At 54.1% G+C, this 21,765-nt stretch overlaps 1 protein-coding gene across 1 annotated transcript in view; it reads right to left on the bottom strand.

Annotated features, from left to right (window-relative positions):
- Positions 1 to 11,711: 11,711 nt before the first annotated feature.
- Positions 11,712 to 21,765, bottom strand: part of CHRDL2 (chordin like 2) — a 28,747-nt gene continuing 18,693 nt past the window's right edge. The window contains exons 8-11 of the mRNA XM_082014112.1: positions 21,318 to 21,512; positions 18,388 to 18,570; positions 13,680 to 13,772; positions 11,712 to 11,920 (exon numbers count right to left, since the gene is read on the bottom strand). Coding sequence (XP_081870238.1) covers positions 11,841 to 11,920; positions 13,680 to 13,772; positions 18,388 to 18,570; positions 21,318 to 21,512 — 551 coding nt within the window. The 3' untranslated portion in view covers positions 11,712 to 11,840. The remainder of the gene's footprint in view (positions 11,921 to 13,679; positions 13,773 to 18,387; positions 18,571 to 21,317; positions 21,513 to 21,765) is intronic.

Below are 21,765 nucleotides of genomic sequence, written 5' to 3'. Positions count from 1 at the left end.
CAAGAGGCACCCAAATCCCTTCAGGGAGCTGGTTGTCTTGGGCCAGCAGTTGGCGAGGCTCATCTGGAAATCCAGTGCCAGTCATAAGATCCTTTGCTAATTAACAGATCAATACTCTCTGGAGAGTTTGTTCTAGTAATTTTGGGTATCTACCACAGGCTGGTGCCCATTTAGATGAAGGGCCAAATTATATTCACCTCTAACTGACCTTTTTTGTTGGTTTTGGTGATCCAGATTCAGCTTCAAATGCCAGTAATCCATCTCAGGAAGTCAGCAAAGTAATTTGCAGTTTTTCCCTGGAAACCTCTTGGCTCAGGTAGCGATCACCAACAGCCGCATCACGTATTGATGCAGCTATCATCACGTATTGAAAGCCTTTGCCCGTTGCGTAACTGGGTCTTCCTGACTTCCAAGGAAGGTCATCGGGGGAAGGACATTGTGCAGTTCTCTATGTCACGTCTGGGCTGCTACGTCAGTAGGCTCCAGATTCCCTCATTCCGCCGAGGAGAAGGAGCCCTCACCGGTGTCTGCGTAATTTCTCAGGACGTGCTAAAAGCATCCTGGAAGGGGATCAATGTTTCCATTCATTATTTAGTTCTGATCTTCCTGCCATGGAACAGGAGCTGGAAGCCTGGTGGTGTTCGGAGGAACCTCAGAGGGTCCCTCTGCAGCCCCCCGCCAAACCCTGCTTGCAAACCGCTGTCTCGGGCAGCCCACTGGTGAGCAAAACTCTGCATTACCAGGTTTTCCTGTGCCAGCTGCAGCCTGAAGCCCTCGGCACCAAGCAAAAACCAGCCACAGAGACAGGCAGGGGAAAAAAAAAGAAAGAAAAAACCTAAATTGGGCCTGTTTGGATGAACACTGACATGGTAGGTGGTGGTGGTGGGGGACACTTGCGTACATTTCCCATCTAGATGGGTTTCTTGGAGACCTGCCTGTCCATCCCACTCTGGATCTGGGGTTTTAATATCTTGTAGTTCCCTTTGTTTGCACAGATGCTGGGAGGTCAGAGGACTGGTTGCTGAGGTTGTCCTGGAGTGTAGACCTTCCCGCATCCCTGACCCATCTCACCACAGCCATCACTGGGGGAATAACCACCCTGGGCCTCCAGCAGCCAGTGGCTGTGCAACTCAGTGTGGGGGAGACATGGAGAGAGGCAAGAAAGAGCTCCCAACCATGGGAGTGGGGTCTCAGGACCTTCCTCCCCTGGGATGAAAGCTGGGCTTGTGGTTGGGGTTGGGAAAAGGCGATGGGTTCCCACCTGACAGGAACCAGTATGCAAGCCCACAGTGACATGTCCAGCTTTCTCCAAGCAGGACCAAGTTCTGGAAGGCAACCAGACTGGATCCTTCCTAAAATGTGGGTCTTCATGCCATGCAAAAATGAAAGGTGCATGGCATAGCAGCAACAGGACCAGCTGATGAAAAATGTCTCCCACCCAGTTCTCAGCAGTCGCCCCGTGCTGCTTGGTGGGAAGCCCACGCCAAGAGCACAGCCTCCTCCAACCCCTAGAAGCGCTTGGGACAACCATTACTGAGCACAAACACCTAGAAACATCTCATTTTCTGTTGCAAACAGGGATCACGGACACCATTTCGGAGATAAGGCACCCTTTCCCAGTGGGAGCAGGACTCCTGCTGATATGGATCGCTCACACACACGTGTCCTTAGCATGGTCACTCTCTTAAAAGACAGTTTTTTCCATCCCACAGGAGGAGAAGAGCTCTCTTGTGCTGCAGGGCAGCTCCAGGATGGTGCCAGAGGGACAAGGGGTTGGGAACGATGTCATTCATCCTTCTGGAAGAAAGCAAGCTCATCACGGGGCTGCTGGATGAGATGCGGTGCTACAGGGGAAGGAAGCCGTTGGGACAGCCATGTCCCAGTGCCCAACACACACTGCAGCATCCGCCTTGCTGCTCAGGACCTGGGAAGACCCTTGAGTTGTCGGTGCCCTGCCCCGCCAGGTGTCCTGGGACGACATGAGTGGGGTCATCCAGCCAAAAAGCATGCCCAAATGCAATGTCCCATTCCAGGCCGGTCACACTGGCTTCCCCCAGTGACCCGCAGGGAGAAATGGTGTTGCAAGGGCAGAGTGTGAGCCACTGGATGGCCACATTTCACAGAAGCCCCTTCTGTCATCTTTGTCCCCTTTTGAACTCCTATCCATGTTCTTGGCCATCACAAGAAGCTGTGGTCCCCATTCCAGCCCATGGGTTGAACGTCACCATCCCAGCCTGGCTGGGACCTGCACCTTCCCAGGGCAGAGGAGGTTAGTTGACTTCCTCTGACCACCCAAAATCCACCTCTCTGGGCCTCCAGACCAAAAATCTGTCGCACAACCACATTTCAGGGATGCCCAGTCTATCTTGAGGAGATGTATGGGTGTATGATCAGATCTGAACACAAGTCATGCTGCCATCCGGTCATGCAAGCAAGTGCCCCATTGATGAGAAGAGGTTGATGCATCCAGCTGGCAAAGCTGCTGGTGCAAGTTGTGGTGGCCATGATAGAGCACCATGGAGGAAGATATGCCCCACATCAGTGCTCCTGTGGCTATGTCAGGGTGTAGAAAGCCAGGTGCCCTCTCTGCAGAAGACATGGTGGTGTCTGTGCTTAGCACAGCCTCCACCAGGCATGGCAGGACACGCAGCTCCCATGGGCACAGCGAGGATGATGCACAGCAGTGATTGCAGCAAAACCAAGGCTAAAAATCCATGTGTTGTTCCTACCCAAGATCCCACCCACACCCAGACCCCCCAGCCTGAAGGAGACAGGGGGACTGGTACAAGGTGGTGGTGGTGGTGATGGGGACACAGAAGCCCATGGTGCCACCACTGCTCCTCCCATGATGTAGGAAGAGGTTGGTGGGCCCTGGGTATGCATGCCCAGGCATGAGGGCTGGGGAAGGTGCTAGGACCCCAAGGGAAGAACATCTAGGGACTGTAGAAGACAATGTTGAGGGGATGGATCGACAGCGGGCAAAGAGAGGGATGAAGGGGGGCTGGAGAGGAACAAGCATGTGAAAATGGAGGGGGATAAATGGGCCTGTTCTGCCTGAGCAGGTGGATGGTCACTGCGCTTGTCCCCAATCAGAGCAGTTTGTCTCATTAATTAGACTCCATTTCCTCATTAAGCTCCATTTCTAACCGTTTTCCTGGTTGAGGGGGTCTGCTGGATGGACACATGTGTTTGGGGGTCTGGGTGCCAGCAACACCGTCAGACCACAGGTCACAGCCAGGTGTTGGAGAAGCTGTCAGTCTGGGATGGATTTTGACTATCTAGAGAAGTAAAAGTCTGCGTTTCCATAGGTGAACCTGCAGAAGGATCATTAAGGATGTCCCTACTCATTGTAGAGGGGTTGGACTAGATGACCTTGAAAGGTCCTTTCCAACCCAAACCATTCTATGATTCTATGATACTGGAGAGACTGCGAGCCTACAAGTTGGGACTTGTGGGACTGGGATATCCAAACCAGCTACTGGAGAGAATGTGGGACCTGGAGGTTGGCTGCTGGGAAGGCCATGCAGGGTGTACCTGAGCTACCAGATGTGGCATCTCCTAACATACATGACATGGGGAGCCTCATTTCTCAGGTGGCCACCCCGGGGTGGACTATACATGAGTGTGTCCTGAATTTTCAGTAGGCTCCAAGCGCCTCTCGGGGCAGCTTTGGACATGGGGAGCAGCCACTCACCCTTAAAAATCAACAGTGCTCCCTGCTGCCTTTCCAACTTGGGGGGAAGCCCAAGCCCTCAAATCCATCTTCCAGCACGCACAAGAGACTGTCCAACCTCCAAAGCTGTCCAAGTCCTTCTGAGCAGCAGCAGAGACCTCTGCAAACCACAAGCTTTCCACAGGGATGGCTCAAGCTTCACCCGATCACACTCAACCCCCAAAGCTTGAGGAGGAGCATGTCCAGGGCAGAACTCTATTGCTGTTTAGACATGTGGCCAAGCTCTTCTCCCCAGCTCCCTCCAAGGTCACCACCTTCCCATGTGGGGACACCGACCTGCAGCTCAGAGGGGCACAGCGAGATACAGGGTGATGTTTGCTCCACAGTCTAATGGGTCCACCAGGATTATTTTCATTGTGCAGCTGGGAGGCAAAAAGGGGTGTTGGGGCCAAGCAATCCTTCTTACTTCATTTTCAACTGTTTTCAAAGCCCCTGATCAGACGACCCAGATGGTGCTAAATGGCCATGAACAACCTTTAAACAGTGGGTTATTGTTGTGCTCATTGAGTTAGATAATTGTGATGGGCCTGAACTAATTAATTTCTACCCAAAAAAAAGCACTGAATCATGGTCTTTTGGCAATGCTGGTGAGAAGGACTCGTAAGCAGTTTCCTTCGGATTTATCCAGCCCGTACAAACAGGGATCTCTGCCGGGGGCTGCGTGCTCCCATGGGCAAAAATTAGGAGAGCAAGAAACACCACCCTGGTTGCACCGGAGAGGGCAGCTGGCGGCGGCGCGGGTGGCTCTCCTGCATCCCACGGGGCAGGAGGACCGCGAGCACCGTGGGATGCTCCTCCAGCTCCTCTGCACCATCGGCCTGTCCTACGTCCCCTTGGGGAACCCCATGTGTGGGGATGGTCACGTAAGGTGCACAGGGCAGAGGGGCCAAGCATCGCACCGGAGGAAAGAGCCCCCAGGGCTGCGGTTGTGCCACATCAGCCACATTTCATCCACCTCCCGTCCCTCCTTCGGCTCCAGCCCCACCAGCCGCAGTCTCCGAGGATCTCCCTGTTTTTCTCAGCACCCGTTTTCCAGCGTCCGGATAGTCCTGACGTGCTGGCAAAGCTTTCCTCCGTGTGGGTTTTTTTGTTTCCCAGTTTCGTGGGTGTCAAGCTTTGACAAAGCTGGAGGCAGGGAAATGCGATCTCGTTTCCCCAGCAGCTGAGACAACCCGCCAGATTAGGTACATCCTGAGCTGCTCCGGCATCCAAAAAGGTGTAGGAACAAGGGAAAAGAGTGATTACAGACACATTTCTATGTCAGAAGAGACAGGAAATATTAGGACTGTTTAGTCTGGAGAGGAGACAGGTCCATGGTGGCACGAGAACAGCCTGTGAGCTGCGCAGCGCGGACGATCCTCTGGTTTCTCCATTTCTCATCACCGAAAAAGAAAGGGATGTGCAGAGGAGGGTGGATGCAGGGGCAACGCTTGCCTGGCGCGGTGCGTGGGTCTCTGTGGATTGCTACAAGCGCTGTTTTAGGAGAAATCCCATCCCTTTGGGGAGAAATCCCTCACCTTGGCTGGGGGAAGGTGACGTGAGAACACGCATCCCAATTGACTGGGAGATGTTTCACCGACGAGCCAAAAATTCAAACCATCTCCAGAGCCATGGGCTTCACACAGGACTTTCAGGGCAGCACCAAACCCGCCAAAACCTTCTTGTATGTGACTGAATTTCCCCACGGCAGAGCCCTAGGCTTGCAGTGACCCCCCAGATTGAGCAGAGCACCTCACCAGCCCCTGCTCTCCTGTCTTGCCCAGTGGGGAACGAGGCTTCAGCGACGTAGCCGGGAGGTATTGGCTTCTCCTTCGCTCCTGAGCCGCCTGCGGGGAAGGGGGGCTTCATGCAGATTAAGGTGAAAGTAGATATTTTGCATGACTGAAAATCCGATGCAATGGAAAACAGCAGGAGCCAAGGAAGTGAGTGTAGCTGGCAATTATATAGACATATAGTTTAGAGAAGTGTTTTGACTAACCTGATAATAGAGCATGAAATAGCATGGCTCTGACGTAAAAAAACCCTAAGACCCCGGAGGTAGAGCCAAGATTTCTGGTGGTGACTTGCCATCCGTCCCGGAGCACACAGCCACGGGGTAATTCAGGTTGGACAGGACCCCAGGAGGTCCCTGGTCCAACCTCTGGCTCCAAGCAGGGATAGCTTTGAAGTTACATCAGGTTGCTCAGGGCTGCGTCCAGGCAAGGGCTGAATTTCTCCGAGGATGGAGATGCCCCCCCCTTCCCTTGTTCCCTGTTCCAGCAGTCGATCAGCCTGAAGGGGAAAACATTTTCGGCATATCTTCCAGCTGGGCTCGGTCCAGCCTGTCACTGCCTGCCTGGTACTGGGGACCCAAACCAGACCCAGTGACCAAACATGCTCTGCAGAGACCGAAGGTGTCTCAGCACAGGTTGCATCAGCCATGGGATGTCTGATGCGCTTATTGCACACAAAATAGATCACAGCAGCAGGAGAGAGGGACTGCAGGAGGGCTGGCAGGAGATATGAGTCCCGTAGAAGAAGCAGCAGGAGATATGGGTCCCACAGAAGAAGCAGCAGGACATATGGGTCCTACAGAAGCAGCAGCAGCATGCAACTAGATCACGGCATCTTCTCCCTGAGGGTTGAGAAGGGACTGCGGTGAGGGGACAGCCGCCCTAGCCAGGGATGCGGCATTAAACACCCCTGTGTGCTGCTGTTGCCCCGTGGAGCCCTTCCAGTGGGAGAGATGCTGCCGTAGCCCAATTGCACGGATGCAGCCGCAAATCCCCCGAGGAGCCCACAGCAAGTTGAACGGAGGAGCTCCCCAGCGCTGCTCAGAATTAGCAGCATTTATCCCACATGCAAAATGCTGGCAGAGGCCAGGCAGATGCAGGCAGGGTGGCAAAAGCCATCGCTGCCACCTCAGCCCTTGTGCAAGAGCCCTTCTCCTTGCAGGGCTGGGCATGCTGATGTCCCCCCTCCTCCTGGCTCAGGCCAGAGCTGGTGGCTGGGTCCACGCCAGGTTCCCTTGGACGGGACATTTGAAGCTCCAGAGCCCTTGCTGCCATACTAACCCCATTGGGGTGTTTGCTCCGAGGGGTTTTTTTGCGCTCAAGACGTCAGGCCACCTCTGTGTGACAGCATCAAGCCCTGTGCTGCTCCCCCAGCTTGGTGGTGCTCCCAACGCGTGCTGGCTTTCTGCTCACAGGTTTTAGCCACATCAGCAAAGGTCCTAGGCTGGCTGAAACTCCTCCTCATGCTCCGTGGCTAATTTGAGAGACAAGAGGGGAAGGCAGTCCAGAGCAGGGGGACATCAGCCAGGTTATGCAGGGAGGTCTCGGGAGAGCTCCCTCTTTCCCAAACCATGCACCTCTGCAACCACAAGCTGAGGTTTCTCCTTGCTTACAGGTGTGCCAACACAGGCAGGATTGCGAGGTTTTGTTCCCAGCCCTTGAACAGACCAGAAATGGGTCACAATGGGTCACAACCAGCACAACTGGACACGGACAGGGCTGCAAACCCCGTTAAGGACCTGTAAGGAAGGTAGCCCGGCCATAAAGAAAGACTACAAAGGAGCTGAGCCGCCCCGGGGTCGGGGGAGCAAATGCAATCGCCAGCCGGGGCTCACGGGCGCTCGGCTCCACGCGCGGCAGGGCAGGGTGGGCTCAGCGCCGCACCCGCCGGGAAGGACCCCAGCCACGCCGGACGGACGGCCACGGTGGGGTGGGCGCCCGCGTGGTCCGGGCTGCGGCGGAGGCGACGGCGAGAGGCGCTGGGCCGTCCCCTGCAGCCCCTCCGAGCCCCCCCGCGGAACGCCCAGCCCTGCCTGCAGTCAGCGCCGCGAGCGAGGAGAGGTCCCCGGGTGCTGCGCCAGCTCTGCCCCCGACTCAACCCCGTCTTCACGGCTCGGGGTGGAGACGGGGCGATTCCTGCAGAGGCAAAGGGACGCGGGGAGGAGGAGCGGGGCGAGGGAGGCGACGCCCCCGACCGCGAAACGCTGGCTCCTGATCTGCGGCTGCTGATCTGCGGCTGCTGATCCAATTAAAAGGGTTAATCCCCAGAGGTGCCCCCGCGGGGAACGCGGCCTCTCAGGGGACCCCTGCGGGGTCCTTAGGGCGGGCTCCTGGGGCGGTCGGGTCTGGTATATCACTGACACGGTTGCAGGAGATGATTACCCACCACTCGCAGCCCCGTCCGGCCCCACAGCAAGTCCCCCTGCCCCTCCCCGGCCACACGTCACCAGGCAGTGCTATGTGTGGAGGTTGGTCATCAGCCCACGTGGCCCCTGTACAGGTCCCCAGTGCTCCTCTGGGATGGTTTTTTTTACCGTCCTGGGGGAAATAAAGGTCTCTGACACCGGCAGACATTCAGGGTAAACCAAGGTGAAGCTGATGTCTTCTCCCTCCCATGTCACTGTGAGGAGGGAAAAGCCAGAGGGCCCAAAAGGTTATGGCTGGAGAGAGATGGGGAAGGATGGATGGATGGATGGATGGATGGATGGATGGATGGATGGATGGATGGATGGATGGATGGATGGGGAAGAGTGAAGAACACACCTACGAAACCCATGGTTGTAGCTCTGCCATCTGAAGGGAGAGCTGAGCCCACCCCTCGTACCCGTGTTGGCTCAGGGATCACTTCAAACGGGTAAAAGCCCTTCTTGCCTCACCGCAGAGAGCAGACAGGAGGCTTTTGGGTCTCCTCGGGTGGAGACAAGCTGTCCCGTGCCACCTGTGGCTGTGTCCCTCAGACAGCAGAAGACTGGTGCTGCTCCAGCACCAGTGCAAGGCAAGGTGCCTCCAGGCTTATTCCTCCAACCAAACCAGCAAAAATCAATGTTATCCCCGGTTTCTCTGCCAGGAGCCGGCAGCTGAGATATGGTGCTTGGCTCCCGCCTAACTGGAGCTCACCCCTTCGGTTTGTGCTGCCGCAGCGAGTGAGGGGGAACAGCAGCCAAGGCGAAAATGTTTTACTGTTCAATATAAAATTTATGGGGTGCCTTTTATGACGGCATCCCAAAGCAGGGCTGCAGCAAAGGGATAACTAAAAGGCAGCAGAAAGCCTGACTCGCAACAACAGAGAGCTGGCAGAGGCATAACGCCTGACGGCGGGGGAGAAGCTGACACTGGAGAAGAGGGAGATGCTGTTTGGAGGCAACCAGGGCCAGGTGGTGCGAAGGGTGCAAGAGATAAAGAAAGTTATGGGAGGATGGGCCAGTCACATCATGCAGATGGTATCTTTGGAGACTTCCAGGTCCTCCTTCCATGGTGGGTACACTCACTGCCAAACCCTGTTTGCTAGGACCAGCTTCAGTGCAAGGACAATGGCAGCAGCAGGAGCAGAGCACACCCCGTCCACCCCAAAGCAACCGTACCAGGCAATGCCGTCCATGCTTCCCGGGAAAGGGACCAGGCAGCAGCCACATCTCTTGGTGGGAAGCTCCTTGAGATGAGACTGCTTCGCCATCCCCACCTTGCGTCTCCACGAAACTTCTCTCCAAAGAAACCCCCTCTTCCACATCACTCTTCATCTCCAAATCTCCCTGCCCACGGCAAAGCTCAGGCAGGGGTCCAGGGCAGCGCAGCGCAGGGGTGACGCAGCTCGGCCGTTACCTCAAACACGTGTTTCAGAAGAAATATAACGCACCACGCTCTGGATAGAGGTTACCCAGGGAGGGACGGCAGGAACCTCGCCCCAGGCAGGTTCCTCCGTTGCTGCTCACCAAAGGGTTTCTCCTGGCCGTGGAGCAGCCGGCACCATCCACCACCCTCTGGAGATGGTGCATTTGCACCCGGGAGGTCTCCTGCCTGCGTCCGGGCTCAGTATAACCTATATGGGCTCAGTATAACCTATAGATACCTGCAGGAAACCTCGTCTGGGATGGGCAGAGCAGGGTTTCTGCTGGTTTTCTCCAGGAGCGAGGCCACCCCGGGGAACCCCACAGGGCAGCTTCATTTCAAACGCCTGCCAGTTCTGGTAAACAAGCGTAAATTGGGCCTCAGCTCTGCTTCAGTTAGAGCACGCAAGGGCAAGTTAATTAGGCTGACGAGTGAGGGGTCAGGCTCTGCCCGGGGACTGGCAGCATCCTCGCTGCCAGCGTGCAGCTGCAGCCATGCGCACAGCCCTGGGGCGAGAAGGTGGGTTTTGCCCCTCTCTCTTCACCCCGTGCCACGGGGGGCACCTCCAGTGCCCAAACCATCACTGTCTGCCCGGCATCCATGGAGTTTTTCCTGGATAAATTTAACCTGGATCATTGCGCGGCTCTGGTGAGTGGTGCCGGGTCGGTGCCCGCCGGCTGCTCCCATTATCCCCAGTTGCTCTTTGCTGCGGGTCGGCTGGAGCTGCAGTCGCTTTGCTCTTTCGCTCCTCCGTCCCTTGGCCGCGCACAGACCTGGTTTCCATCCACATCCCGAGTGCGTGGCAGCAACCCCCGTATTTTGAGAGCATAACTGAGAGCGAAGGGGAAGGCACGGCCGTCCCTGGGGTGGGAGCCGCTCGTACTGATCCTTTTACAGCCCCACACGAGCGGTTGCCTGTCCAAGAGACAGCACCTGCACTCACTTAGCAGTTGCTTGGGCGCCCGTCCAGCACGCCAGGACCTCCCATTCCCTGGCCCGGGTTTGCCCCCAGCCTTCACCTGACTTTTTAGCAGGGCTTGTAGCGATAGGACAAGGGGTAATGGCTTTAAACTAAAAGAGGGCAGGTTTAGACTAGATCTAAGGAAGAAATTTTTGACACTGAGGCTGGTGAAACCCCGGCCCAGGTTGCCCAGAGAGGTGGTGGATGCCCCATCCCTGGAAACATCCCAGGTCAGGCTGGACGGGGCTCTGAGCAACCTGCTCGAGTTGGGAATGTCCCTGCTCATGGCAGGGGGTTGGACTAGATGGCCTTGAAAGGTCCCTTCCAACCAAACCCTTCTGTGATTCTACAATTCTATGACCCCCATGCCCGTTGCCAGCCCCGAGCTCCATTTTCAGCCCTAAACCTGCTGCAGACCATAAGCAAGCGGGGTGTGCTGGTTCCCTGATGGTGAGCGAAGCATCCCTGGGATGCTCTCCGCACGCCCCAATTTCACATCCCAACCCTGAGGATGTTGCCTGAGTGAGTGCAAGGAGATCAGACCCCACAGGGATGGGGGTCCCAACAGGGCACCCCAAGTCGTAACACGGACCCTCTACAGGGAAAGGAGAGCTGGCACAGGAGGCTGAATCAAGAAGACACTTTAATCAGATTTATCGGACAGATCTGGATCTCCAAATAAATAGATTTATCAAAACAGAATAAAACAAGAAACCAAGGATAAATACATGTACCAAAACAACCTGAAAATCCCCCAAAGCTATTTCCAGACAGGGGGAGGGCTGCTGCTGCATGCCCTCCTCCCCACACTGCAGAAATGGTCCTGTTCACCCTTTGGGAGATGCCTCTCCTGTGAATACAGCCCAGTAGATATTATGTAGGATATATATAAATATATAGCATAATAACATGCTTAGTAGTGACCTTAGTGCAGTGTTCAGGGTCTCAGACCCTGTCAGCAGGTGGGTCCTCCAAAAAACTACATCTTCAAGTGACCTGCAAAGAATGGAAAAGAATCCTCCCAGCTGAAACAGAGGAGAAAAGACCCAAGATTTTTCAAGAAATACCCTCTGGAGGGTATTCAGCCAAAGAAACCCTTTGCAGATCGCAGGGGCTCCAAGAAAAGAAATCAGGATGATTTTTCTCTCCCTGCAGGTCATCTTTGTGCCGGAGGTTGGTAAAAAGCATGGCCACGCTCTGCTTTGCTGCCTCTTCAGAAATGACTGGGTGTCAAGGACGTATCCCACCTCCTGACGCCGCACCAGGTCTCACATCTCCACCATCTCTCCTTCCTCCCTCTCACACCCAACATCGTCGGTAGCAGGAGACGACGGCCAACATCTTCCGCCCTCCCGCTGGAGAGAGGCACCTCCACGGCTGTGGCTTCAATGCGGTTCGGTTTTGTTCGTTTGCTGGGGTTTCTGTAATTTACACTAGCGTATCCTTTATTGCTGTGCCAGTCTATTAAATAATGCAGCTTTTTTTTTTCATATATATGTGTATGTGTGTGTGTGTAGATAAATCAATAGCTAAGTTAAAGTTTTTTTCTTTACAAGTTCTTTGTTTCTTTCTCTGGGCTCTCTGTCATCCTCAGCTCTGACGTCTGGGCTCGGAAGATGTTCCAGTGACCTGCATGAGCAGAGACAGACACTCATTAGCAACAATCCTCGGATCAGGAAAGCACAATTTACCCCATGCGTAGCACCCTCCGCACCAGAGGACCCACGAAGACCGTGCTGGGGGAGAGGTGGGGAGAGAGGTCTACCCACCGCGCTGGCCACGGCCAGAGCAGCTCAGCAGCAGCCCTGTAATCTGCTCCTAGACTTTGCCACCACGCAATTAAAATGCTATTTGAGGTCGAGAGAGGCTCTGTATACCTACCGCAATGCAATTAGCACAATTAACGGCATTTCCAATGTTTTCCCTGGAAACCACTCCCGTGAGAGCGAAAGAAAAAGAGATCGGCCCGAAATGGGGATAAATCATTCCCTCTGCCTCCCTTGTCCCCCGACTTGTGTCAGAAAGCCAAAATTCACATTTCGCGGGCTGTGGAGGGCTATGCTTCTCTGCTCTCCTTGTCAGCACAGGGAGATGGCTGTCAGCCCCATTTCTTTGGGGTGGGTTGCTCAAACACCCACCCCCCCGCCTCCATTTATAGTTGTTTTTCTGCTGCTGCCGCAGCCTTGGCTCCTCCTGGGCTTTGCAACCACCTACGGTCGGGGAAGGTCCCGCTGCGGGAGGAAAAGCAGCCCCCCAGGTCCCCGCACAGGTGAGCCGCAGACTCCCTGCAAAGCAAATGCACTGGAGGGAGCTGGGCAACACCCCCAAAAGGGGCACAAGGCTCCCCAACCCCTCTCCTTGCCCCCCCAAAATACCAGCATCCCCGTACTTGCAGGAGGTGGCTGGAGGTGCTTTCGCCCCGGGTGGTCACCTCCCCCGTAATCCCAGCAAGGATTATGCAGCCCTAATGTCGTCATCCCCGGAGGGGGCGTATTTTCTAGCCGAATTAATCTCCTGTTGTGAAGAAATCACCGGCCAACGCTTTCCTAGAACTTGCGGCAACGGCAGAGGGATGGTTTCACCAGAGGGCTATTTGTCAGGGGAAACTGAGGCAAGAAGAAGGGGGCACGTGACAGAGACCCCAAGCTGGTGCGGAGCCCAACCCGGGAGCAGGGACTTGGAAATACCCCAGGGTTTGGTCAAGAGATGTCGTCTCGAAAGGCTCGGAGGTGAAAACGAACCCCCACCCTCCCTGGGGCACTGGGTGTGCTGGTGTGTGCTGGGCAGCAGAGCCGTTCCTGGCTGACCCGGTGACCCGTGGGTGCTGGACAATACGGAATCCGAACCTGACCCATTAAACTCTAACCCAGCCCGGGCGAAGAGGCAGCCAGCGGGAAATAGCATGGCAGTTTCGCTCCGCACAGGCACTCTCGGCATGTGCACTGGCATTCCTGCTTTTTGTAACATTTACGCACATCCAAGAACATTAAGAATGATTTTTAAAAATATTTCAAGAGTTTATTTTTTTCAAATCCCTTGCATCTTTTTTTTTTTTTTTTTTTCCCCTGTAACGCCAGATGGATTAAATATAAAAATCAAACAGTTTTACGGGCTTTGGAGAGACAAAGCCTTTGGATTTCACAAGCGTGCATCCACTTTTAGAAAGCTGGCTGCCCTCTCCGATACCATAAAGTGAAAATGTGACTGCTAACCAGGAGTGTTGCGTATGCGTGTGAAGATAGGTCAGCCCTGACCCGGCTAAGCTTGCACAAGCCTTTTCCCTACAGGTCACTCCCCACGCCGTGCTGGGATTTACGCAGCAAAACATGGGGTTGTTTGGGGCAGGGTATGCCGGAGGAGCTGCGAAATGGGATTTTTCTCTCCTTACCTTCGTTCGTCCTGGTGATCAGCCTGAAGTTCTGCGCTTCTTGCTTGAATTCCTGTTTGCTGATCTTCTTGGTCTGTACCAGATGAAATATGCCTGTGGAGGGAACCGGAGGGCATCAGGCTCTGCGGAGCTCAATTTAAGGCTCAGCCTGGTTTGGATGCACACCTCTCTGTCCCCTCCTGAGATGCAAAAGGGACAGAGGCTGCACCGGATGCCCCGGGGTCCCGGTTCGGTGCGGGACCTGCTGCCAAAGCCTGGTGGGAGTTTGGGAGTGAATCCAGGGCTGGCCAAGGACCAGGAGAAACCTCATTTGAAAACAGTGACTGCTCGTTAAATCGGAACACAGCAGGGACAGCACCACGAAGCAGGTGGAAGCAACAGGATTTTGTTGCTCTGAAAAGCATCTCATGCCGGAGGAGGTCTGATCTCCCCCAAAGCCACAGGAGAAATAAGGGTGAGCCCAACCAGGATCCTGGGACCCCATCCTCTCTGCTCACCCTCAACCACTATCTTCCCCGACCGCAGAGGTCCCTCCATCCTCAGATGCTTTCCTTTCCTGGAAGCAGCCAGGGACCGAAGTTTTCCATCCCTCTGCCCCCAGCCCTGAAACTCCTCCAGGACAGAAAAAAACACAAATGACCTCAGCAGAGATTGATATTTCTGCCTGTGCCAGCATCGTCCCGTTAGCGGAGGTGCCTGACTCAGACGTTTGACCCAAGAAAACCAGAACCTGCATTTAGCAACGGAAGCGACCTTTCTGCGGGGCTGGGGGTTGCGATACCCGTATTCGCCTGCAAGGCGTGACAAACCGGGCAGGTATGCCTGGCATATCCTTCCCCACCTCCCACCCAGGCTCCTCACGCATCCAGCTCCTCGCTGCCGGCACGTGGTCCCCCTTATTTGGTTAAGAGACTTTCCCCAATTCCCAGAAGCAATTACACATAAAGAGAGTATGTAGCGGATGGGATATAAATGAGATGTTATGGACTGTGGAAAACTAATACAGGAAGTCAAAGACATCCAGAGAAATATGTGGATATTTGGACTATTAATAAGTCCTATAAGTGGGTCAGGAAAAGAAGTCCTACCAGTAACAAAAGAAGATACTGGATGGAGATAATAAAACTGTTAATGACGCAAGAAAGGCACAAGTGTTCAATAAATCCTTCTGGTCTATACTTAGAAAGGAGCAGGAGGGTGTGCTTATAGTTCCCGTGGCTGATGAAGCACTTTCCAGTACGTTAGTAACCAAGAGGATATTTTAAACAAGAGCTGCGAGAGATAAACATCTTTTAATCAACCGACCTAGATAATGTTCACCCAAGAGCCCTCGGAGAGCTGGCTGAGACCTTTGGCCAGGCGGATGGTCGCTTCTGACAGATGCCAGGAGCTGGGGAGCAGGGGAGGAATGCAGACGATGCTCCAGCACGCACAAGGAGAGCACGAGGCGGCGCAGATGGGAATAGCCCAGTGCGCCTGCCGTCTGCCCAAGAGGCATCACGGCATGGAGCTGGTGAAGGGTGATGCCATTTCCCGGCGAGCAGATCCTGCCCGACAGATGGGATCGTCCATCGCAAAGTTGAGGATGAGGTGGAGGGAGGTGGTGGGCCTGTTGGGCATTTACCACCTCTCTCGGTGCTTTAAAGGGGGCTGATGAGAAAGGTGGGGACAGGCTTTTTAGTAGGGCCTGTAGCAAGGGGTAACGGTTTTAAACTGAAAGAGGGCAGATTCAGACTAGATCTAAGGAAGACATTTTTCACTGTGAGGGTGGTGAGGCACTGGCCCAGGCTGCCCAGAGAGGTGGTCGATGCCCCATCCCTGGAAACATCCCAGGTCAGGCTGGACGGGGCTCTGAGCAACCTGCTCGAGTTGGGGATGTCCCTGCTCATGGCAGGGGGTTGGAATAGATGGCCTTGAGAGGTCCCTTCCCACCCAAACCATGATGCCATTCTGTGATTCTATGCTTTAGGAACTGCCTCAGGACCAAAAACCAAGCAGAGTCCAGGAGAGCACAAGGAATTAATTAATGCCCAGCCCCATCTCCAAGGGAGCAATTCCTCTTTCCTAATTTTGGAGACACAAGGGAGAGACAGGCTCTTCTGCCATGCCATTCTGCCCATCCTAAAATGGGTGGACGGGACATATCGTAACTGCTTCTCTCTGCTGACTACATGGGGAACCAACATGACTCTTTAAACATGGTACTTAACCCTGGGCTGGGGAGTGAAGCAAGTCTAATTCAAGAAACTGGTCTCAGGACTTGCTAAATCATCTGCAAAACAAAGCCTTGGTGGGTGGACAGAGACAGGAGCATGGATGCACATGGGTGTGTGAGACCCATTCCAGCAGGACACAACTTTTGACCAGAGCTCTGCACCCTGCTTTGGGGTCCGGATTTCAAGACAGACACAGAGCAGAGCTACGGGAGGGACCAAAAGACCAGAAATTTCTAACATCGAGGAAAGACTGAAAATAATCAACTGCATAAACTGTGTAAGAGAGGACAGAGGTGGGAGCTGATGGCATCTTCAGAGGAAAGGAGTCTGCTCTTCACACCCACAGTGGAGAGGACAAGAAGGCATGAACTCGAGCTGCAGGATGGCTGCACGTTGGGAAAAGTCTTCACTTACTTAGGAAAGGGTTTGTGGCTCTGGAAGAGATTAGATGGGCTGTATAGTCTTCGGGGCAGGAGATCTTCAAGCAAATGCCAGAAGAGCATGGGGATGGCTGGTCTGGACCCCGCAGGTCTCCTCCAGCCCAGGTGTGAGGGTATACCAGCCTGGTGAAACACTGGGGAATGCTGGAGGTCCCAGAGCTGCAGGTTTTCAGGATAGAAAGGCATATTTTGATCAATATCTAATAAACAGCCTGGCAGGGTGAATGTGGGAAAGAGGCCCATGGGGGGATCGCACCTCCAATACAGCCCAAGCCTCCAGCAATGCAACGTGAAGGGCAAGAGTCAACGACAGAGCCTCCAAACCGTGCTGGTCCCTCTCTGATCCTGCCTGTTCCTTTGTTGTCCTCACTCCCCATGATAATTTCTGCTCTACAACATAGAAAGTCACCTTTCAAAACTCCTGAGGTGTTCACACCCCTAAAAACATTGGGAAGCCCCCACTGCAACTCATCTGGGGGCTGGCCGCGCACCATCAGCAAGCTGGGTAAAGCTTTTGTCTGAGTGTTGGCGCTGGTTTCTCCTCCCAACTCCTGCCTCGTGGAGGAAATGGTCCCGGCACAGAAATAGATGAGGCCACGTAGGTATCATAAGCCCATACAAAGGCAGATGGACGCGCTCCAGGCGCGACTTGCAGCCTCTTTTCTCCACACACGCTGCTCTGTTGGTGGAGTGATGGACCATGGAGAGGTAGAATCCATATGTGACTGAGCTCATGCTCTTTCCCAATAGTAACACTTCACTCTGCCAAGCAAAAGAGCTGTGTTGGCCTCGGGGACAAGGGCCTCCCCTGTCCTTGGCTGGCAGGGCTCAGGAGCTCCGTGCAGACACGAAGCTTTTGGCCTCAGAAGGTGGCGAGAAGGTTTGGGTGGCGACCTCTGCCAAGGGGCGAGGAGAGGAAACGGTGGGGCCCAGACAGTGCAGGCTCAGAGCTGTCCTCCAGCTACAAGGTGCCATTGTGAAGGAGGCTTTGCCGAGGCGGGGGGGAGGACGGGGAGAGGGGCACCGTGGAGGATGGAGGATGGCAGGGGGAGGATGGAAACATGGTGGCAGCCAGGGCTCCATTTCTGGAGTTAATTTCTCCAGCTACTATCCACATGTGCCCACCCTCGGCACCTGGGAAGAGCCAGCCCCGGGAGGACTGAGGTCTCCTTATGGAGAGAGGTGAGACAGGAACATACCCAAGAGACCAGAATATCTGCCTACACCCATGCAGAAGACACCCAGCTATATGGGCTGAGGGTCACTGGGTCCACACTAGGGTGCGACCAAGCTCAAGTGCTCAAGGCACAAGTTTTTGCAAGGGTTAGAGTATGTCCAACAGAGACTCGGGGTTGGGGCACTGCAATGCTTGGCCGGGCCCGAGGGAAACACAACATAAATATCTACTGGACCAAGTCTCCCTAGGCTCCTCTGGTCCACAAGAGTCGCACAGCCAAAGGTATGGGGACAGAGCAAGAGATTGGTGTCATTTGACAGTATATTTGCTGTGCTTTGAGTTCTGGAGGACACATCAACCAGAACATCCAAATCCACCCATCCAAAAAGTGAGTTGAGGGCAATTCAATTCACCCCCACTGTGTGCACCTTCGCAGCAGCTCTGCAAGCTTTGCTCCCAGTGATGGGTGGACCGGGGGAAAAAAAAAAGAGCAAAAGCAAAAATATGGAGTGACCAGAACATTTTTTTGTTTGTTTTCCATGTGCATTTGGCATGGAGTCAGGCAGATTTGGAGGAGCAGCCTCATGGCCCCTGCCTTGTTTGCCCACATGCTGTGCCTCTGGATGGTGTTAGAGCTCGTGGTGGGGTACCCTGGGGCCAAAAGTGGTTTCCAGCCCCTGGTCTGCATGCAACTGTGGCAAAAGAGTGCAAAAGAGGGGAGTTAGAAAAGCCAACCTGCTGTCAGCAGGTTTCAACTCACTACACAAGGTCTGGAGCACCACAAGAAAAACCTGAAAAATTGAACAAAGCTTGGAAAGCACCAGGTTTCCACACACACCTCCTCCACTGCTGGCTGGTTTCGTTACGGCACTCACCTTTAATCAGCTTCCAGTTGTAGATTTCCACCTCCTCCATGGGCTCCTTCTCAATCGCAATTGTCCTGAGGATCTCTTTGGAAGTCTCCGAGCTCGGCGGCACAAACATGTACACCAGGACACGGTTGGGGTTCTTGCCACACCGCGCAGTGACTATTTCATCAGTGGGTTTGACTCTGGTTTCTGGGCAAAAACAAAGACAGAGTTTATTAAGTAGGGGCAGGAAGGAGCTTGGAGGACGCATCTCGGCACCCAAGTCAAGGAAAAGGCATCTCATTGGGTTTGATGCCATGTGGCATGTCCACGCCTCTGCATGGTGGTCTGAGGTCCGATCCCCAGCGCTGAGATCGGCAGCAAAGGGAGATGTTGATAAAGTATCTGTGGACCTGCCCATGCCCATATTTTCCATTCCCCTGGTTTTCAGCAGCCTTTACACCAGCAGGTATGGGGAAGGGGGATTTTCTCCACCTGGATCCCCCATACCCGCTCCAGGGACCTTGGTGCCATCATCACTGCAAAGCCCAGGCTGGATTCCCCGCTTCCCACCTCGTTCCCGCTGCCGTCCCGGAGGAGCAACATCAGCGAAGCGAAGGGATGAGCCCGCAGCACGGGAGCCAACGCCGTGGCTGGGCTGCCTGGGCAGCGCGCCCGGCTCAGCCCCGCGGGTGGGCTCAGCCCCAGCCCGAGCCCCCTCCCCGCATGGGGGGCAACGTTGGGGAAACCCACACCAGGGGCACCGGCGGGACCCTACGTGACTTTTTCAACATCCTTAGTAAAGAAGAGCTGCTAATTTTTAAAATTTTTGTAATGTATCTGGAGTAATTAAGAATCCCCCATGGTTTTGGAAGGAGATTTATTGCCTTTGGTTGTGGTCCTTGGAACGCAGAGGAGCCCAGCTCTGCTGAATTTAGCCTTGTTCTCCCAGTCATTTTGGATGCTGAAGCTTTTTACGCTACTCGAAAGAAAATTTGGCTATAAATAGACACATGGGGTTTATTTTAGTAGGACAGTTATTTTAGGCCTGATTCTGCTCTCCCCCGTGCTTTCTGGGGTGGTCCTGAGCTACTCGGAAGGGGAATGGAAATCCCAATTTAAGGGGATGCAAAGCAGGGCTTTTTCGGCAACAGGAAGACAAGCGTTCAGCTCTGCAGGCTCCGCATGACACAAAGAGGGACGACCACAGCCCACCACCCTCATCGCTGCCACCATGGGGTCCAGGTGCAGGAAAACCTTCATCCCAGACCGTTAAACTTCAACCACCCCAGGGCTGCTCTTCGCATCGATCGAGGCAGCCCCACCTTCACACCAAGGGAAGGAACCACACATCCTCGCAGGTACAACAGGTATTTAACAACCTCAGAGCTTCACGCTGGAGCCACTCAATGGCCAACAGCGTTGGGGAGGAGGAGCAAGAACCCAGGGGTCCCAGCCACTAGCTCTGCTCCCAGCAGCTGGGATGGTCTCCCCATCCAACCAGTGCATTGCAGCAATTCCCCTTCGATTGGGATCCCTTCTGCAAACAGAAATCACTCAGCGTTTCTCTCCAAGCTACTGGGAAGAGTAGGACAGTCACGGAAACTGCCTGGAAAAAGAAGATGGGCGAAACCGCCATGCAGTGAAGCAAAGGACAAGCATGTAACTTGGCTGAGCAATGTGTGTGTGTGTGATTGCTATCTATGAGTACTGGAAAGCCAGAAGAAAATCATTTTGGCTGGGTCAGAGTGTTTAACTGGAACTAAATGAAGACTGAACAGCAAATGAGATCCCAGCAGAGAAAGTTGTAGACTTTAAACCAGAAAGACCTGCTATAATGGGAATGCAAGACTGGAAGGGCTCTGCTCAGTCATCACACCCCATTCCCACCACGTCATAAATCCTGCTCATAAACATATCAGAAAACTTATTAAAACAAGCTGAGCTTCTGCCCTTTACTCCCCTGGGGAGGCCATCCCAGAACCTCCCTGCTCAGAGCCTGGAAAACCTTGAAAATCCCAGCTGAAATTATTTTGCAGCTTGTTTGCCCCCATTCTGAAATGTGGCAATGCCCGTTGCTTGTTCTCTCTGGTGACACCCCCTCCATGAAACCACCTTGAAGACGCACAGCAGAGGAGATCACCCAGAAACTGCTGTACCTGCAGTCAGGCTCAAAAAGACTCAGGTATCTTTAGTCTCTCTAAGGAAGCAGTGGGTGGTCCATCATCTAAATATCTAATGCTGAATGATGATACAGAGAAGTATAACCTAGAAAACATTCTCCAGTGGAACAGGAGAAGAGCTCGTGCCCTGCTACATCTTTTCCAGGTCTGTGGTTTAAGCTAAACAGTTTTCCAAAGACCAAGAAGCAGCTGAGATACCCAAAACCCATTGAACATAAAAAAAAAAGAGGTCCTTTCCACTATGTCCCAGTACCAGCCCAGTTCTACCTGGCCCACCCCAACAGTGTGGATAGGGATTGAGGATGGGGACCTCAACTCAAGTTCAAAGCAAACCATGAGTGCCAAAGATAATCCTGCACCCAGAAAGTGTCCTCCTAATTTCAATCCTACATTTCAGCTGCCACAATTTAACCCTGCGACTTCTTGTCCTAGCTGGACATCTGGAGAACAGACCGTGCCCTCTCCCCAGAAAGCATCTTCTATCTGTGTGAAGACTCTTAGCATGTCCCTCCTTGGCCATCTTTCTCCAGACTACACCCACCCAACAGATGCAACCTTTTGGGATCAGTGCAGCTTCCTCACCTTGGCTCAGTCCTGCTACTCTCCAAGACAGGCCAACCCTTACATCAGTGCTTGCCCTGCTGAACTCACCTGGTGTGAATTCAAGCCACCAGCGATGTGAACCCCTACCCATCTGCATTCCCCAGGGCTTTAAACCAAGGCTAAAGGAAGGAACTAGAAGGCAGCTGCAGGAGCAAGCGGGATCCCACCTACCTGGGCATATTTTACAGCATTTCCCATCTACTTTCTCTGGATAGTCACAAGGATAGTCCTTGGGGCATGTGATCTTCTGGCAGTCCTGGATACCATCCCTGCAAGTGCAGAGGATGCAGGGCAGGAGGCCGTAGAGCCGGAAGACAGGGTGCCACACCTCCCCATGGGAGTAGGTCTTCCCATTGTAAACACAAGCTGGAGGAGAGAGAGGAAAGAGTTGCTGGTGGAAATAAATCCTCCTCCTCTTTGTACACCCAAGGCTTGGTGGAGCTCAACACATTTCACCACCTCAGAAGTGGCTGGCCCCACTGTCTTGAGGAACATAGTCCTCTGGTAGCATGTCCGGCAGCAGAGGACACAGGAATATTGCAGCCACCCCACTCAGGAGGTGCCATGGGGCGGGGGAATCAGCTCCAGGAGATGGAGGCTGCTGGGGTCAGCCACCCTG

This window comes from Phaethon aethereus, assembly GCF_964289735.1.
Source record: "Phaethon aethereus genome assembly, chromosome: 1".
In the NCBI taxonomy this organism is placed as follows: Eukaryota; Metazoa; Chordata; class Aves; order Phaethontiformes; family Phaethontidae; genus Phaethon; species Phaethon aethereus.
This window is presented reverse-complemented; position numbering and strand designations above follow the sequence as displayed.